Source organism: Varanus komodoensis, unplaced genomic scaffold, assembly GCF_004798865.1.
Source record: "Varanus komodoensis strain SLA01 unplaced genomic scaffold, ASM479886v1 scaffold31, whole genome shotgun sequence".
NCBI classification, from domain to species: domain Eukaryota; kingdom Metazoa; phylum Chordata; class Lepidosauria; order Squamata; family Varanidae; genus Varanus; species Varanus komodoensis.
The window spans coordinates 6,137,642-6,153,980 of NW_025335780.1; the positions used below are offsets into that span (position 1 = coordinate 6,137,642).

Consider the following 16,339-nt stretch of genomic DNA (forward strand, 5'->3'; position numbering starts at 1 on the left):
GAATCCTGCATGTATAATTGTATGCTACAGAATCAGGAAGAAGTAAATGCAGAAGTGCTCGTCATTCACTACATGGCATTATAGTTTTTAAATCCCCCTTTTCACAACAGTCTGAAATGGAGAACAGTAAATTCAGACTGCAATAAAATCCAAATAGACAAGTTCTATCAACTATCTTGGTTACACTCCCTGCCTTAACCATTTCAACCTGAAACTTAAAGAAGTTGTTGATTTAGTCACAACCAAACTTGAAAATAAATCCAGAGTGTACACTGCCCATTTTTTCCTAGCCTGCCTGTCCACATCTGTTTATCACTTGTAGGACATCAGCAGCTGGAAGGAGCCAACTCTTTCCACTTCCTGGTATCCTGTAGGAAATTCCTACTTACCACAGGCATCCAGGCGAGCAACTAATTACCAATCTGTCTTAATTATTCAGACAGAAAATGAAGAGCTCTTGGAGGAATATGGTTTAGGACTGCCTAAAATCTGTAGGCTTTGTGTTAAAGGTCTACATAAGGAATTATTTTGCCCAGTAGTGGCTATTTATCAATTTATTATATGCATATCCTGCCTTTTTCCCTCTAGCAAGAAGCTATGTCTCTGAAGGAGGAAGTCAGTGACCTAGTTTGCTTGATCACTGCTGACACCCAGCACTTAGCTTAAACAACCCACCATGGCTTGTTTAAGCCATGGTGATCATGCAGACCAGGGCACTGAGTCAAAGCTGGGCTGAAGAAAATAGTAGCCTGTTCAACAAATTCAGTCTCGGGATACTTTCAAATTGTATTTATTTCCATCTGCACACAGTCATAATATTCTATAATCTCCAACTTTCCTAACTTAGTTAAAAAGAGGGAAGGAAAGTGAACTAAACGCCTGGCACTTCCCCTATCCCATTACCAATGGCCATGCCAAAGGCAAGTAAAATGTCCACCCACAAGTTCTCCCATAACGGATAGAAAACTATCGGCATTACTATGAATTTTTTCCACAGTACTGACCTTACTGTGAATAGTTCTCCTTGGCTTGCTTCAGGAATGCATAGCAGTGACAAGTCTTACTGCTAGGAGGTGTCATCTTATTTGTGGAGCCAGACTATGACCTAGTATCTGTGTCGCAGAGCTCTAGTAACTATGCTCAGCTACGGCAACATGTGGGCTACACGGAGGTGATGTGAACCTGAAGACGCCCCTGGCGCCTCTAACCTATAGCATAAAACCTGCGTGCAGTTAGTGACTGAAATGCTAAATATTTAGAAAAATCCATGTAAGTTTTCAAAAATACTCCATTGATATTGTATGCAACAGATGTGGGCATGCGAGATTGATTAAATCCAGCCAAAAAGGGCTCCAGTATTTGAGGATTAAATTGTTCATTACATTCCCATGGAGGAACCAGCGTTTATATGCTTCTCTGCTTTTATAAAAGCAGGTTACGTTTCTGCTCCTTGGGGTCTTTCGGCATTCTGAAGCATAAAATGTCATTCTCTACACCTCTCTCAGGAAAAGCGAAGCTGAACAGCATCACTGTTGCTTTTTCATTTAAACGATCCACAGCATTCCTGAGAAACCCCCTGCCAGGTCCACATGAAAAGGCAGGCATGGCTGGACAACTGCAGATGGGGCCACCGGGAAGAGCGCCCTGCATCTGTGCCCCCTCTCCACCACTGCGGCCTGTTTGTTTACCTGCCCTTTCCAAGGACCAGTGCTAGACCTACCAATCATCTATCGAGCGCACCGTGGGTTGTTCCATAAACAACCCACACTGCCTAGATGCTTGGCCGTGCCGTGCAAGCTTGATCATTGGAAGAGGCAAGGAGGCAGAGCAAGGGATGCCCCTGCCTCCTTGCTCATTGGCTGCCTGCCTGCCAAGCAAGCAAGTGGTAGCAACAGCGAGAGAGAGAGACTGAGGCGCGATGCGGACGATGGTGGGAAGAATGTCATCTCGCCGACAAAATGCTTTGCCCAAGGGACCGCCAAAACCCATAGCCAGCACAGCCCTGTTCTCCTCAATTATTCAGCCCATGGGGAAAGGAAGACAGCTGCAGAGAGGAGCAAGTAAGAAGCAGATTATGTCTCATGCACATGAGAGACTTCTGTGTGGCAGACCACCATCCTGCAACAGCTTGCAGTAGGCAAAGCACTAAGAAATAAGGACACGGGATTATGTCCCGCTCCCTCTGGTCCTAAGAGCAGAGGTGCCGAGGAGGTAAGTGGGCAGGTGCATCCCTTTTCCCTAACGGAAGAGGAATGGAGATGAATGCTTAGGAGAAAAGCACTGGCTACAGTCCAGCAACAGCGCTCTTGCCAATGCCTTTACTTCACTTACAGATGTGTAGTGTTGACATGACTGCACCCCTTCTTCCAAAAGAGGTGGAGCAAGAAAGCATATTACCTACAGTGCCTTCCACCAAGGCCTGTGGCCATGCATTAGAGATGCCTGACTTCAGACACACTGCAAACAAGTGTTTGAACACCAGTCATACTGCACTAGCCTTTACCCCAAACTGCAGCCACAGCTCTGAAAAGTGGGACTCTTAAGATCTCCTCCTCCTGGATTTGCTGGAAACTTGAAGGAGTGTCCAAAAGGTGGAGGTGCTGTCAGTTCAGCATGAGGAATTAAAAAGATGACGTTGCTAAGAGGGATATTTTAAGCTCACTACATTTTGGCGCACCACCTCTGCCATTTGTTCCTTTTTGCAGGGCTTTCCAATTGACACCCAGGCAATGGACAACTGCCAATCCTTCGCATTTCAGCCTGCCGCAGTCTTTCCTCATCAGTGACAACAGAAACTGACGAGGGCATTGACAGGTTAGGACTACATCTGAGAGAGGAACCTCAAAGACATCAACACACACATTTCTGGGAATGAACACAAATGAACTCAATCACGCTGTGTTGAACACATACACACCCGGGTTGGACTTAGAGGAGGACAGGGAGACACCAAATGGCACTGCTTGGAGGGCTGAAGTGGAAGGAGCGGAGAACAACCGTCACCTTCCAAACGCACCACAAGGTTGCTCCGAACACAACCCACATGGCATTGTTGATTTGCTACGTTGTGCAAACCATTGGTTTCTATAGCTGATTTGATGATGTCTTGGTGTGCTTTAAAGCCAGTTGCTACAGTTTTAGTTTTAACAGTGCAAATCTAAACATGTTTGCTTTGAAGTTAGCAATGCTGTGGCAGCTGATAGCTGGATTTGGGGAAATGCTTCCTCTCACAGCAATCCCTGGTCCTTCCATGTGTATCAAATATTTATCCAGATCCCTTCACCACTCATTTTTTAACTCATACATGTACCAACATTTCTAAAAATCCATGCATGAAGGGGCAGACTCCTTAATGATTTAATTCCTGTTATACGCAAATTGTAATTATCATGGACGTACAATAGCATAACTTAAGCCTAACACTACATAGTATTCTGGCAACCCAGAGGGCCATCCTTCAAGACTCAACTCAAACCCCAAGTCCAACAGGAGTCGCCTTTCCTCTCCTTCTCCTCCCTGCAGCCCCTTGAACTTGCCCAAACCAGCTTGGAATCTGGTGGCATGCAACTCTATGCCAACAAACCAAAATTTGCAAAACAGCTTCAAAGCAAATTTTGAATGTTCTGGAGGCCAGACACATGATTTGCCAGCTGCTGTGCCATGATGCTCCACAAACTCAGCAGTGGTGAATAGGGCCTGCATGAAGAGTGCTCAGAAGGAACCCCCGTCAGATACGGTTTGGCATTACTCCATGATTAGCCATGGAACCAGAAGTAAAAGCAACAGAAGGGGGCATCTCCTGGGCAGGAAAATCCATGTATGTAGATACTGAAGGCTTCATTGTGAAAATGGTGCCTGCTAAAACACAATTCTGAAAGGCATCTATGCTATTTTTTATTTTAAAATCCACATTCCCTTATCAAACTGGCTTTCTTAGAGAATTATTAAGAAAAGTTTAGAATTAAAGAATTATTTGTTTAGTCGCAAAGTCATGCCCGACCCATCACGACCCCATGGACAACATTCCTCCAGCTCTCCTGTCCCCCATGATCCCTTGGAATCCACCCAAGCCCACACCCACTGCCCAAGTAACTCCATCCAGCCACCTCATCCTCTGCCATCCCCTTCTCCTTTTGCTGTCAATCCCAGTATCAGGGCTTCTCTAAAGAATTATAAACATTAGTTAATCCTCTCAGTTCTCTAGAATTAAAAATGTTGGACGAAGGCAAGAATAAATAGGCAGAAATTAAGAAGTTTGCCATTAGGACCAATGGCAAATATAAGAAGAGAAACAAGCATGTCCATTCGTACGTAAATGCTACGAATGAAGGAACTGTAAGACTAAGAAACTGTTTATTGCTCATGTTCCAGTTACATCTTCTTCTAATGCCCACAGTATTTATCCTGTCAACACAGGTGTCAAGCAAAGCTCTCCTCTGTTTTGGACTGTTCTGAAGAAAGAAAATACTTGAACCACAAAAGATGATGCCTTGCTAATCAGTTTTGTAAGAACCTGCTTAACTGCCAGTCCAAACAATGATACTACACTGAACATATGTCACAAATGGTTTTTCCTTCAACCCATAAGATTAGCCCATGACTTGTGGCAGGATATAAATTTCAAATATACTATACTACCATAAACCCTTTTTGAAATAGGTCGTATTTACTGACTTAGCCCCTAATAAAGACAGAAAAACAGAAGGTGTTTTCTGGGCTTAAACCACTGGCATATAGCAGGTTTTCAAGTTATAAATATCTCTTATGGCATGGCGAAAAGGACAAGCAAACACTTGCCAAGTATTTATAAAGTCATTGGTAGTGAATTTCTGGACAAAGATTATGGCAGGCAAAGAATTCCATAAAGCCTTACCAACAAGGAATGCCAGATATATTTATAGTGGTTATGATTTCTATTCTTTCCAGCCTCGTTATTCTTAACAAGACATTGTGAATACACTTCCCAATTATCATCCCTGGCAAGGATAAGGAACAGGAGAAATACGCAGGAGAGCCTTAAGACTTTCAGACTGAGCTGCTTTGGGGAACTTTACTTCAGCCACATACCCTAGTGGTAGAAAGCTCATTCAGGGCGAACCACACATAGGCTATGTGAATTGTATTAAATCAGCTTACTATGCAAACACGGAAAGGGAACTTGAATTTTGTGACAGAAGTATACAGCATATACTTCAGCAGGGATACTGCATCCAGTTACTTGACTGATGAATATTTTTTAAAGCTGTGAAGTCTATCTTATTGTATCTTATAACAACGTAAGATTATGTTCTTACAAGATCATCATTATTATCACTATTACAGTACTGATCAAAAGGTTGTTTCTCTTCTTCCTCACCAACTTCAGCCAGCGTCACCTTCAATAGCAACTTGAACTGCATCTTGACTAGAACTAGCAGTCATGCAGCACACTAACTTTGGTGGAGCTTATTTCCAAGCCAAGTTGATTTTCTACAGAAACACACATAATCCTAAAATACATTCCCTTGAATCCAGTGGAACTTGCATTCATGCAGTTGTGCTTATGATTAAACATTGTGCATTTCGGTTCCTAGGAAACAATGAGAACTGCTCATGAGACAATGAGATCCCAAATGACAAGCACAAATAACAGGAAAATTCTCAAACCAGACAGTAAAATAAAAATAACTTACTATTAGTTTTAGTCAATGACAATGGAAGGGTTTTCACATCACTGATCACAAACTGTTTAAATACTTTAAAATTATTTGACGCACACCATAAAGATGCATACACATTCTGAATCGATTTCTAGACTATTCATAACATAGGACAAGTCCTACATTCTCCACTAAACAGGCTCACTGCCTATTTGTAATTCAGAACAAATTTGTAATTCAGAACAAATTTTACAGTCGTGTCAACACAATCCACACCTCACTTAAGTTGTAGGAGTACCTGGATTTAAGCCTAAATTTAACTCGATTGAGTCAGGGTGACACATAGAAACACAGACACATTCATAGGGAAAGATGAAGCTCCTCATTTAAAACAATCAATAATAAGTTATATACCTGAGTTCCATCAGTTGACCCTGATAAAATCCTATCAGATACATTAAGAATGAAAACTCAAGGAGCAGTCTGACACTGCATTCCACTGAACTCCAAATAAATGTGCACAGGACTGGCAAGACGAGCAAAATGCGTCACTGACACAAAATTTCTGAGTAAATTCCTTCACATCAAACCATGAAGCATTTGCTGTGTTTAAAATATAGAAGAAAAGTTTCTTTCTCATAGGATCTCAAGAAGGATCAGCAAATTTATCATCTGACAGCTACTGGCTTTCTGCAGACAACTCTTGTCACATAAGCATGTATTTATGCAACTTAAGTTCTGTCATCAATTTATGTTTTGTCAGTCCACATTATGTTATTGGTTCAATGCAGAACTGGGGATTATTGGAGAAGGAGGGGTCATTGTCCAAGCACAGGACTTGCCCTGCAAAGGTTTGTATGGAAATATTTTTAAACCATAAATGGAACATCAAGCAGATGGCAAAAGTACTGGTTTTAAATAACCAGTGATTAACAAACCTAATTTGATACCATTTGTGCTATCCCTGTGGCTTCAAACTGACAGCTGAATGCTTCACATCTTGAAATGATTAGTTCTTGCTATATCTTACTATTTCTGTTGTATTAAATACAGCCATTCTTTCCATCACATTCTTGTCTTTATAGAAAAACTATTTACCTTACCAATAAAAGTGTGTGTGTGTGTGTGTTGAAAATTCTAGCACATAGTTACCTGCATTATACTAGAAAACATTGCTATGGTAACTTTATAAATCAATAAAATAATTCCAGGGGAAAGACAACCGAGCTTAAAAGATGTAATTTCTCAACTTCTATCACAGGTTACCAATTAAGCAAGACGCCCATGCAACAAATGAGTCCATAGAATCCGGGATGCTTTAGTATGGTGGAGACAAATGCCACACAATACAAAACCAATACTATATGGTCAGAAACAGAAACTTTTCCAGACCCTGCTCCATTTATTTGCATTGGATATGTGCCCATGCCAGCAATGGAAGCGTTTTACCAGAAAACAAGCCAAGTAAACGCCACGAGTTAGCAATTTGCACGTTACGAATTCTCAACAGTCAAGACCAGACATAAGATTTTATGCTTGGTGCACTATAACATACAAGAAAGTGATTACATTATTGTTACAATTTACTGTAATCCACTGTTGACCTAAATATCAATATATGTAATATCTATAAGATTCAGGAGTATTAAATATTACATGTTGTAATAAGAGTAGATTGTTTCCCATGTAAAATATAATGTGATTCACGGAATGAAAAGCGGGTTATGGGTTATAGAAATAAACGGTTGAAGTTATAATTTAGAAGTGCAAAGCACAAACTGGCAAGCAACTAAAAAACCAATTTTCTGTATCTGATTTCTCCTAAATTTATTGGTTGTAGATTACATTGGTTCTTTCTCAAAATTACATGTTGTGTTTTAAATATCATTACCAAGGATAAATAGAAGATGTGCCCAATAATACATTTGGACCTAATAATATCTGAGTGGATTTTGATACCAAAATGATAGGTATAAAACATATGACTTAAACTGAGCACTTGAATGGGTCAGGAAGAATGTCTACAGCCATGCCTCCTTAAAGAATATGAAAATACATCTGGTATGTACAAGGTAGAAAAAAAATTGCAAGGCTAAATATCAAAGTGAAAATTAAGGTTGCAATCCAAAACCCCTGGCAGTAACTCCCATTTAAATCAATTGGCCTTACTTCTAAGTAACATGTATAGGATTGCACCATAAATGTGTTAATTAACTTTATAATTATATTCATTTAATTATAAGTTAACAAGTGAATTCATATTCTGTATCCAAATGGAATGCATCCAAAATGAAACAAATTATACAGCTCCTAGTACAATAAAAATGCTATAAAAATAAAGGATGGCAGTGAAGAAGAGTCCATACTCTACATTATAGAAAACATGATTTTCTAATGGTTCTTGTCCTTTAAATGTTGCCCTTATGGCTATCTTCTTTGCCCATAAATCTAGGCTCACACAGAGCTGTAGAGTTATACATCACCGTCTTGCAGAAAAGCTGTCTGTTCCAGTAACTTATATATGTTTATAAATGCGAGTATACAATTTGTACAGAAAGCCATTTTTACTTTTAAAGAAAGGCATGAAAGTATTCTGAAGCATGTTATGCAAAAACAAATCGCATGACATCTTGGGTCGGCCTGCATTTTTTCCAGCAAAGTTTGGGAAGAAAGACTTATTCCTATGACCTCCTGGTACGGGTATTCCAACAGCCATTAGTCCTCACTCTTAGAATTGTGAACATCACTAGCGATTCCTCACTTTTAGTTTGCTTGTCCATGCACCGCCTGAACAGCATCTTGTAAGATCAACAAAAAGTTAAGGAATCTGAATTCAGGTGGGTCTGATCCAAAAACAATGCCAATTGAAGAGGATGAAGGAACACTGTCACCGCAGAATTCATAAAATACAAACATCTGGGAACAAATTAATAAATCCAGCATTCAAAGAATGAACAAGTTTATCTGCTTGACACACTAGGGTTCGTCCTGGTCATCGTGCAAGGAAGCTGACAGGCAGACAGTCAATGACTTAATTAAATCAGAGTATTTGGATTTCGCAACTTGACTGCAGTACTCAGACTGGTGGTATCAGTTACTAGGAAATAAGTCCCAATAAACTCAGGAGGACTACTTCCATTTATGCCTGCACAGGCCTGGATGATAAATTGTCTTAAACCCTAGTCTTTTAGCATGCATGATCTGCAGACTGATCTATCAATTTGATCCTAGCCGGATTTTTATTTCTGTCCCCTATTTGTTCTGCTACTAATCATTTATTAACTTCTACATTTATTTTAATCACAAGCCAATTTTGTGCCAGCATTATTTGGATGCGTAAACTGTACGCACAGCATTAATGTGAGCCACTGTCAATTGCTTAGTAAACAAAAAGATGCCATTAGGAATACGAAAACAAGATCATTGACCCTGCTGCACTGGTTAACAGGAACCTAATCTAGGGAAACCTTGTTTTGGCCTATTTGAGTTAAGCACCTCTACATACATCTGTACCCAGCTAGAACTGAGGGGCATCTAATTCAGAAGTACACGATACTGAAAAAACCCGTAATGCTTAGTTGGCATTATAGAAAGATTTGTACGTGAGATTTACCCTCATTCACAAATGAATGTTAAACTGCAATTAATTCTCCTAAGCAGCATCTGTTAATATTCATAAAATCATCTTCATATCCTTTTAAAAATATAACAGTCAATCTCTGCACAGGCATTCCAATGAGGACGAGTGCTTAAATTAGACATTGTAATTCAGACACTTTGTTTATAAGCCACATGTATGCTTGATTTTTTTTAAAGGATGTCACTTTTTATACAGAAAAGTTCTTCTAAGTATTTCATAGCAATTGATGACTAATGAATCATAACATTAAAGAGGACCCAAATTACATTATTATTCACAACAAATTAATAGCTTTCTTGAAATACCATTTGATTAAACAGTATATTAGCCTTGACTAAATGGTTAAGCATCATCAACTCCCTCCAAACCACAGTTATCCCCCCAAAAAAGAAGAAAAGGCAAGAAAGATGTTGTTCAAGGTTGTCAACCTGCTGTGACATATACATAACAATCAAACATTTACTACTTCAAAATTACATTTCCTCAGCCGTAAATACTCATTTTTCTTTTAAAGAGCCATTCACTGAAATCCAGTGAGAAAGCAATCGAGTGGCGAGGCAAGCAGAGTCTAAATGAATGCAGACTGTCACCATGGGAGGGGTGCGTACATGCGTGCGTGTGTGTGCGTGCACACATGTGCATATCTGTCTTTGAAAACTGAGATCAATCAAAAAAGAGGAAACGTCAATTTAATCATACGTGGTTATGCAGAATGCCTTTGGACCTAACTTGTTGAAAAATACTTCTTCACTTACTGGTTCGCTGGAGGAGTGGTCAATCAACTTAATGGCTTAGTTTATACTTTATCCCATTCCGTCTAATGTAAATTAATTTACTAATCCGTACAACATTAAAATAGAATGAGGTGAACTACAGAAAGGTGCAGGGAGAGTCACCTCTAAGATGAAATCCTAAGCATGCTTTGTGAGCAAGGAGACACTGGGACCGGCTGCTAAGAAAGCATGCACAGATCTGCAGTGTATTTTTTACACCACACTGCATGGAAATTCAAAGATTTGGCCTTCAGGCACAGAGAGAGCTCGTTTTTCATCATTGCTCATATGAAAAGCTCAGCCACATCATGTTTTTCATGCTAGATTTACACATGAAGCAATATGTTGCTTACAACATTTGTTGCTTTTACAGGCAACCTGCCACATTTGGTTTATCCAACTGAACAGCCAAACTTCTCAAAACTCAGTGTAAAAACAGTTAAAACTGGGGCTCTCTTGCCTCCCTCTTTAAAGATAATCTGTTCCAACTGACTTAAGAGCCAATGAAAGAACACAGCTTTAACCAGCCATTACAAAACAAGGTGAATGGAAGGCAGAGTCCGGAATTTTAGGAAGGATATGCATCTTCAGATAGGGAAGAGCAGAAACTGACAAAAGTTTAAAGAATCAGAGCTACACTTTCACACCAAGCTTTCTTTAAAGGTCGCCCTGGAGATGGAGATCTCCAAATACACTGTTCTTCAGTGCACAGGTTATTTTGTTTTTAACTAATCGGGAATATCTTCCTATCCTAAAACTAACAGAATCCAGGCTAGTAATGCTCTCCAACTTGCCCTTTCTAATGTAGATGCTTATTTCAACAGTACCTCTGTCCTCTTTTGTCAGGTTTTGTCCCTCTTCTTTTGCTCTTCCAGCCTCCACCCACCCACCTCCTGTCCCAACTAGAGGTTTTCATGGGATCCCTTTGACTATCTGATTTTGACCCTGATGAGGTGGGCGGAAAAGTGGGAGGCACCAATGTCCTTCCACATGTCTCTGCACCCCAGCAGCTGATTCCTGCCAGCTGCGCCAGGCCCCCCTCCGCGCTCGCTACCCGATGCTGGATTGGACTTGCTAGAGAGATCCAGGGAACCATCAAGGGGATTCTGCCCTGTGCTCAGACAGCGCCAGGGCCAATATGGCAGGGAAGCAAGCAGCTCCCACCAATGCAGAACTTCTGGCCAAAGTATTTTGTTTCAACAAGCTTTCATTGGACAAACGTGCAATGAAATGAGAAAGGGAAAGCAAAATAAAGGGAAAGTTGCATTATTTCGTTTGCTCACAGAGCAAAGAATTCAACCAAAAATGTTGTCTTTTGTCCTGCTCATGCATCTATTGAAAGGCCAGATTGAGACAGACAGAACTGTAAAGGCAGGGCCCACTACATCCTCCTCCTCCCAGCCTGTTTTACCTTGAAGCAGCTTCCACTTTCCCTTTTATCTGGAAAAGTTGGAAACATATCAAGACGAAATGTACGTTCCCACTTTTCACTGTTCAATCCCAACATGTTTAAGGTAGCAGTCCTTTATATATTCACCTGGGAGCAAGACTCTCTGGAATGAATCAGACTTTTGGCTCAGGAGGCTCTCGTAAGATTGTGAAAACTAGCTTGTGTATATTTGTGTGTGTTTCTTTGCTACACTATGTAACAATAACTCAGTCCACTACTCAGTGAAGATACCTATGCGTTGTTGTTGCTAATACAGTTATATTAAGGATCTCTCTAAAATGACCTAGTTTAAAATGAAATCTGCATGTAATACTACAAGCTATATTAGTCCTCAAACTCTCTAAAAACTGAAGCAAGAGCGGAAAAGTGTTTATTATTACAGAAATGTTGAACATTTAGATTGCCAAGCAAATAGGATGGCTGTGCAATTTCTGTCTCATAGAGAACTCCTCTGACCAGTTCAGGCTTGGGGTTTCTGGAAAAGAGTGGACACTTTGTCTTCAACTAAGGGATCTTACTTGGCATCTTTGCTTATGTAAAAATAGACATAGAGAAATTCCTGATTTCATTCTTGCTCCCTGTAGATACAATTTTTGCACTACAAGACTCATTTGGGTTACATGGGTTTTAGATTATGCTCCTAGGTAGCATAAAAATTATTTAATCATAAACCAATGTATGTTAATATGTATAGCATCCAATTAGTCTGCTTGATTGGGCAGATAATATATAAATTAGAACACTAGAAAGCTGATTTATAGCACCCATTTGCTTGGTGGCTTAAAGAAATGCTTTTAACAGGTATTCCTGAACTTCCTTACATTCCCAAGTATGGGGGTTCTCTTTCCTCAGGGTATCACCATCTTAGTTTCTGTGAGGGAAACAACTTGAGAATGTTTTACGATGTTCATTAAGTATCTCTCAGAAGAGAAATCCTTATTTGGAGCACCCCACACCAAACTAACCTTTCAGCACAGGTGAAAGGCTTAATCTAATTCAATAGATCCCACACCCTGGTTGGGAAATGATTTGCCAACAACTGCCACAATTGGCAGTATCACTCAGAGCACATCAACACAGTCCCTTATAGCCCGTCTAGTGTGATATACATTACGGAGAAATGATTATGGAACTTACTTGGCTGATCCACACCACAGTCCTAACAGCATGTGTTGTGAGACCTTGAAAACAACGGGGCCTACTCACAATGCCCAGGAGCATGCGGCTGTTAGCACACTTGCAAGCAAGTGTGCACACAATGGGCCACTAGAGAAATGTGTGTCCTGAAAAGGGATAAACACACCCACCACCCCTGCCTCCTTCTCCCTCTCACTAATATCCCCTTACCCTAGTGGAAGGAATAATGTTCTGGATGTTAAAAAAAAAAAAAAGCAGGAAGATTGTGGTGGTTTTAAGAGGCCTTTGTAATCAGAAGATTAGTAACGTCTCCCTGATTAGGTTGCGATGACTTGCTGTCAGAGCTTAAAAGACTCGGTTCTGAGTATTTCTCAGGGCTAAGATTTCCACATCCCACTTCCCTGCATTATTTGTAGGAAACCTTTCCTTCCTGGCACGTGCGGAGGGGGCTGGAAAGATGGCCCTCGGCAGGTGCGCCTTGTCTCTCCTTCTCACACACCTGTGCCTGCACTTGTGCAAGATTACGGCTTGCAGGACTGGGTGACCCCGAGCCCCCACCCCGTTTCCCAGCCAGACACCAGGCCTGTGCGCTCATGTCTGCATCCATCCCTTCTCCACCTCCCCTTCCAAGTCGGCTTAAAAGAGAAGGTGGGAGGGACTTCAAAGTGACAGAAACGAAAAAGGGCAGCTTTTCTTCTCTTTCCTAAACTGCGTAATCCTAAACTCCTTTCCAAAGTAGCAGCCCTGGGAGTGAGGCCAGCTAAACAGGAGTGGGAATCACTTCCAAGGATGAACGTAAACAGGACCGAGCTGCGAGTCCCGCTGAACTTTCGGAGTCGCAGAGGCTTAGGGCCGGGCCGCACGTGCTTCCACTCGGCAGGCGCGGGAGGGATCGCCCCGGAGGCGCTCCGGGGAAGTGCGCGCGTCCTCGGGGGAAGCGCTCCGCGCGAGCAGAGGCAGCGCAAGGCGCGGAGAGGCGCGCACTCCCCCCCGCCGCCGCCCCCCCCCCGCCCTCGCCTTCCCCCTCGCTACCTGGCGTTGGTGCAGTCGTTGTACAGGGTCTCGAAATCCTTCCTGGAGATGAGCTTGCAGCGGTTCACGCCGGGCTGGATGGCGCCCAGGCCCCGGAGGATGCGGACCTGCTCCACGTTGCACACGACGGGCGTGATCTCCAGGCGCTTGAGCTTGGTGTAGACCGTGTGCAAGCCGCCCACCAAGTGCTTGAGGAAGAGGTCGAACGCCTGCGGCAGGCAGATCAGCTCGCAGCCCTCCACCGTGAAGGAGGCCACCTTGGCGCCCCGCAGGTCCACCATCTTGCACTCGTTGTTCTGCGGCGTGTTCTCCACCGGCGATGGGGTCGAGTACACCGGCTTGCCCGGCACGCCGCCCCCGCCGCCCGCGGTCCCGGCGCTGGGGGCAGGGGGGCCGCCGCCGCCGCCCGCTACGCTGGAGCCGCCGCCGCCGCCGCCGCCGCCGCTGGAAGCGCTGCCGGTGCCCAAGCTGGCGCTGCAGTTGCTCTCCCCGCCTCCGCTGCTGGAGGTGGCCGCCGCCGCCGCCGCCGCCACGACGGGCTCCGGGCGGAAGAGGCTCGTCCCCGCGGCGGCGGCTGCGCCCGCCGAGGCCGCGGCGGCCGGCGCGCTGGCCGGGGGAGAGGCGGCCGCGGCGGTGCTGGTGCTGGTGCTGGTGGTGCAGGCGGCGGAGGTGGAGACGGGCGGCTGAGGGGGCACCAGCTGGGTCGGAGGGATTAGAGGAGCCGGGACAGCCATGGTCACATTAGCCGCGGCGGCGGCAGCAGCAGCAGCAGCAGTCCGCCCCCCCGCGACGACCGCCACCCACCGCTCCGCGAGAAGGGGGCACAGCCAGCGGGCGCGGGGCGGGAGGCTCCCCCGGCCAGAGCACCAGGTAACCCGGCGGCCAGGCAGGCAGGCAGGCAAAAGTTGGCTCCTGGCGCGGAGCAGCGAGCGCGCGGGAGGAAGAGCCGCCGAGCCAAGTTGGGGGGCGGGGGCGGGGCGGGGGCGCGCGGGCGGGGGGCGAGCGGCAGCGCCGAGCGTCCCGGCAGCGAGCGGGGCGCGCTCGGCCGCGCGGGGCTGCGAGGCGCGCTCGGGAGCCGCGGGGAGAGCCCGGCCGGGGGTCTCTTCCCCGCGCACGCCCCTCTCCTCCTCCTCTGCCCCGCGCCCCGGCGCTCGCTCTAGCGCCTAGTCGGAGAGGAAGCGGGCGGGCTGGAGTTCTCCCCTTGCCGGGGCATTGAGCAAAAGGTTGGCCAAGAGGGCGGCGGGGCGGGGAGGGAGGAGGAGGAGGAGGAAGGAGAGAGGAGAGGCTGCAAGGACGCGCTGCTGCTGCTGCCGGCGAGGGCTGTCCGGGGCCGGCGACTGCGCCGCCGCCGCCGCCGCTGCTGTTGCTGCTGCGGCCGCCGCGGCTCCAGCCTCCCGTTCTCTGGCCGTGGACGAGTTGTTGTTGTCACACGGCACAGAGCGAGGGGCGGAGCTCCGGCAACTTGAAATACCCTTTGAAGCCGCCCCAGTCTCCCCGGCTGGTGTTAACCCAAATTATCCAACCAGGATCCGCGAGCGTAGCGGGGCGCGCTTGGGGGCGCAGCGCGAGGGAGACGGGCGCGCTCCTCTGCCGGGGAGCCGCGCAGGGGACGCGGCTCGCGTCGCGCCCCGTCCGGGGAGAGCGCTGTAATTTTCCAAACCCCCCCTTTCTTTTTTACTATCCCCCCGCACGCTCTCCGCTCCACCAGGGGCGGGGGGAGATGCAGCCGCTTGTCAACACGCGTCGATAGAGAAGCCAGCGCACGCTGGAGAGGCAGTCGCGAGGGACCGAGTCACGGCTCTGCAGCCCCGCCTGGCCCAACCGGAGGGAAACCCCGAGCGGAGCCGCCAGCCCCCTCCGCAAGGAGGCTGGGGGAGGGCTGGCGGCTTCGCGCGCCTCCCCTTTCAAATGTGCATGGTTACTTTCAAAGAAGCATCTCTTTGCAAACTAAGGCGCACGGGCCAGGAGGTGGAGGAAGGATCTGTGCCTCTCCCTTTCTTTACTTTCTCTCTGTCTCTGTCTCTCTCTCTCTCGCTTGCAAACAAGCCCAGAGAGAACGGAAGGGCTGGAAGTTATATATTTATTCATAAGAGTGGCGAGGAACGCCTGGTAATTATTGGTCCTTATCCGAGCGCTTTGTTGTATGAAGTGAAGGGCTTGCATGAAACGTGAAGCGCTCGAAGAAGGGGGGGATATATAGCATTTCCGGAAAATAATAGGCATTTATGGATCAAAGAGCCCAAGGTACTTACACTTAATGCAGTTGAGAAATAACATCTGTTGTGGGAAGGGATTCTCAAAGCGAAAAGCTGGTGGGGCAGGGAGAGAAGCGGGCAGATGTTCGCCTAGAAGCCCCCCCCCCCCCCCCGCCGCCGCTTTTGTTCTCTCGCGCTGCTAAGAGCGAGGCTTTTTTTGCTGAACGGAGTGCCCAGTTTGAAGGTGTTCGTCGGCACTTGCTCGGAATGCGTGAGGCGTGGGCTGTGCGCTTTGTTTTGGACCCCTGTATTTTGTTGAGGGGGGGTCAGGCGTAACTTCGCCACCGTTCAGACGCGAGGAGTCGTGCGGAGCGCGCCGTGCGACCAACAGGTGACTCCGTGGCTGGAACTGCCTGGCAAGGCGTCCACTTGGAGGCGAGACCGGGCGGCTGAGCCCCCGGTGCGTCCTCCGG

The 16,339-nt window shown here is 45.7% G+C and overlaps 1 protein-coding gene across 2 annotated transcripts in view; it reads right to left on the reverse strand.

Annotated features, from left to right (window-relative positions):
- The window catches only part of DACH1 (dachshund family transcription factor 1), a 396,438-nt gene extending 382,033 nt beyond the window's left edge, over positions 1-14,405 (reverse strand). For both annotated transcript variants that reach the window (XM_044437902.1, XM_044437901.1), the window contains exon 1: positions 13,672-14,405. In XM_044437902.1, the coding sequence (XP_044293837.1) occupies positions 13,672-14,405 (734 nt within the window). The remainder of the gene's footprint in view (positions 1-13,671) is intronic.
- Between the last annotated feature and the right edge of the window lie 1,934 nt (positions 14,406-16,339).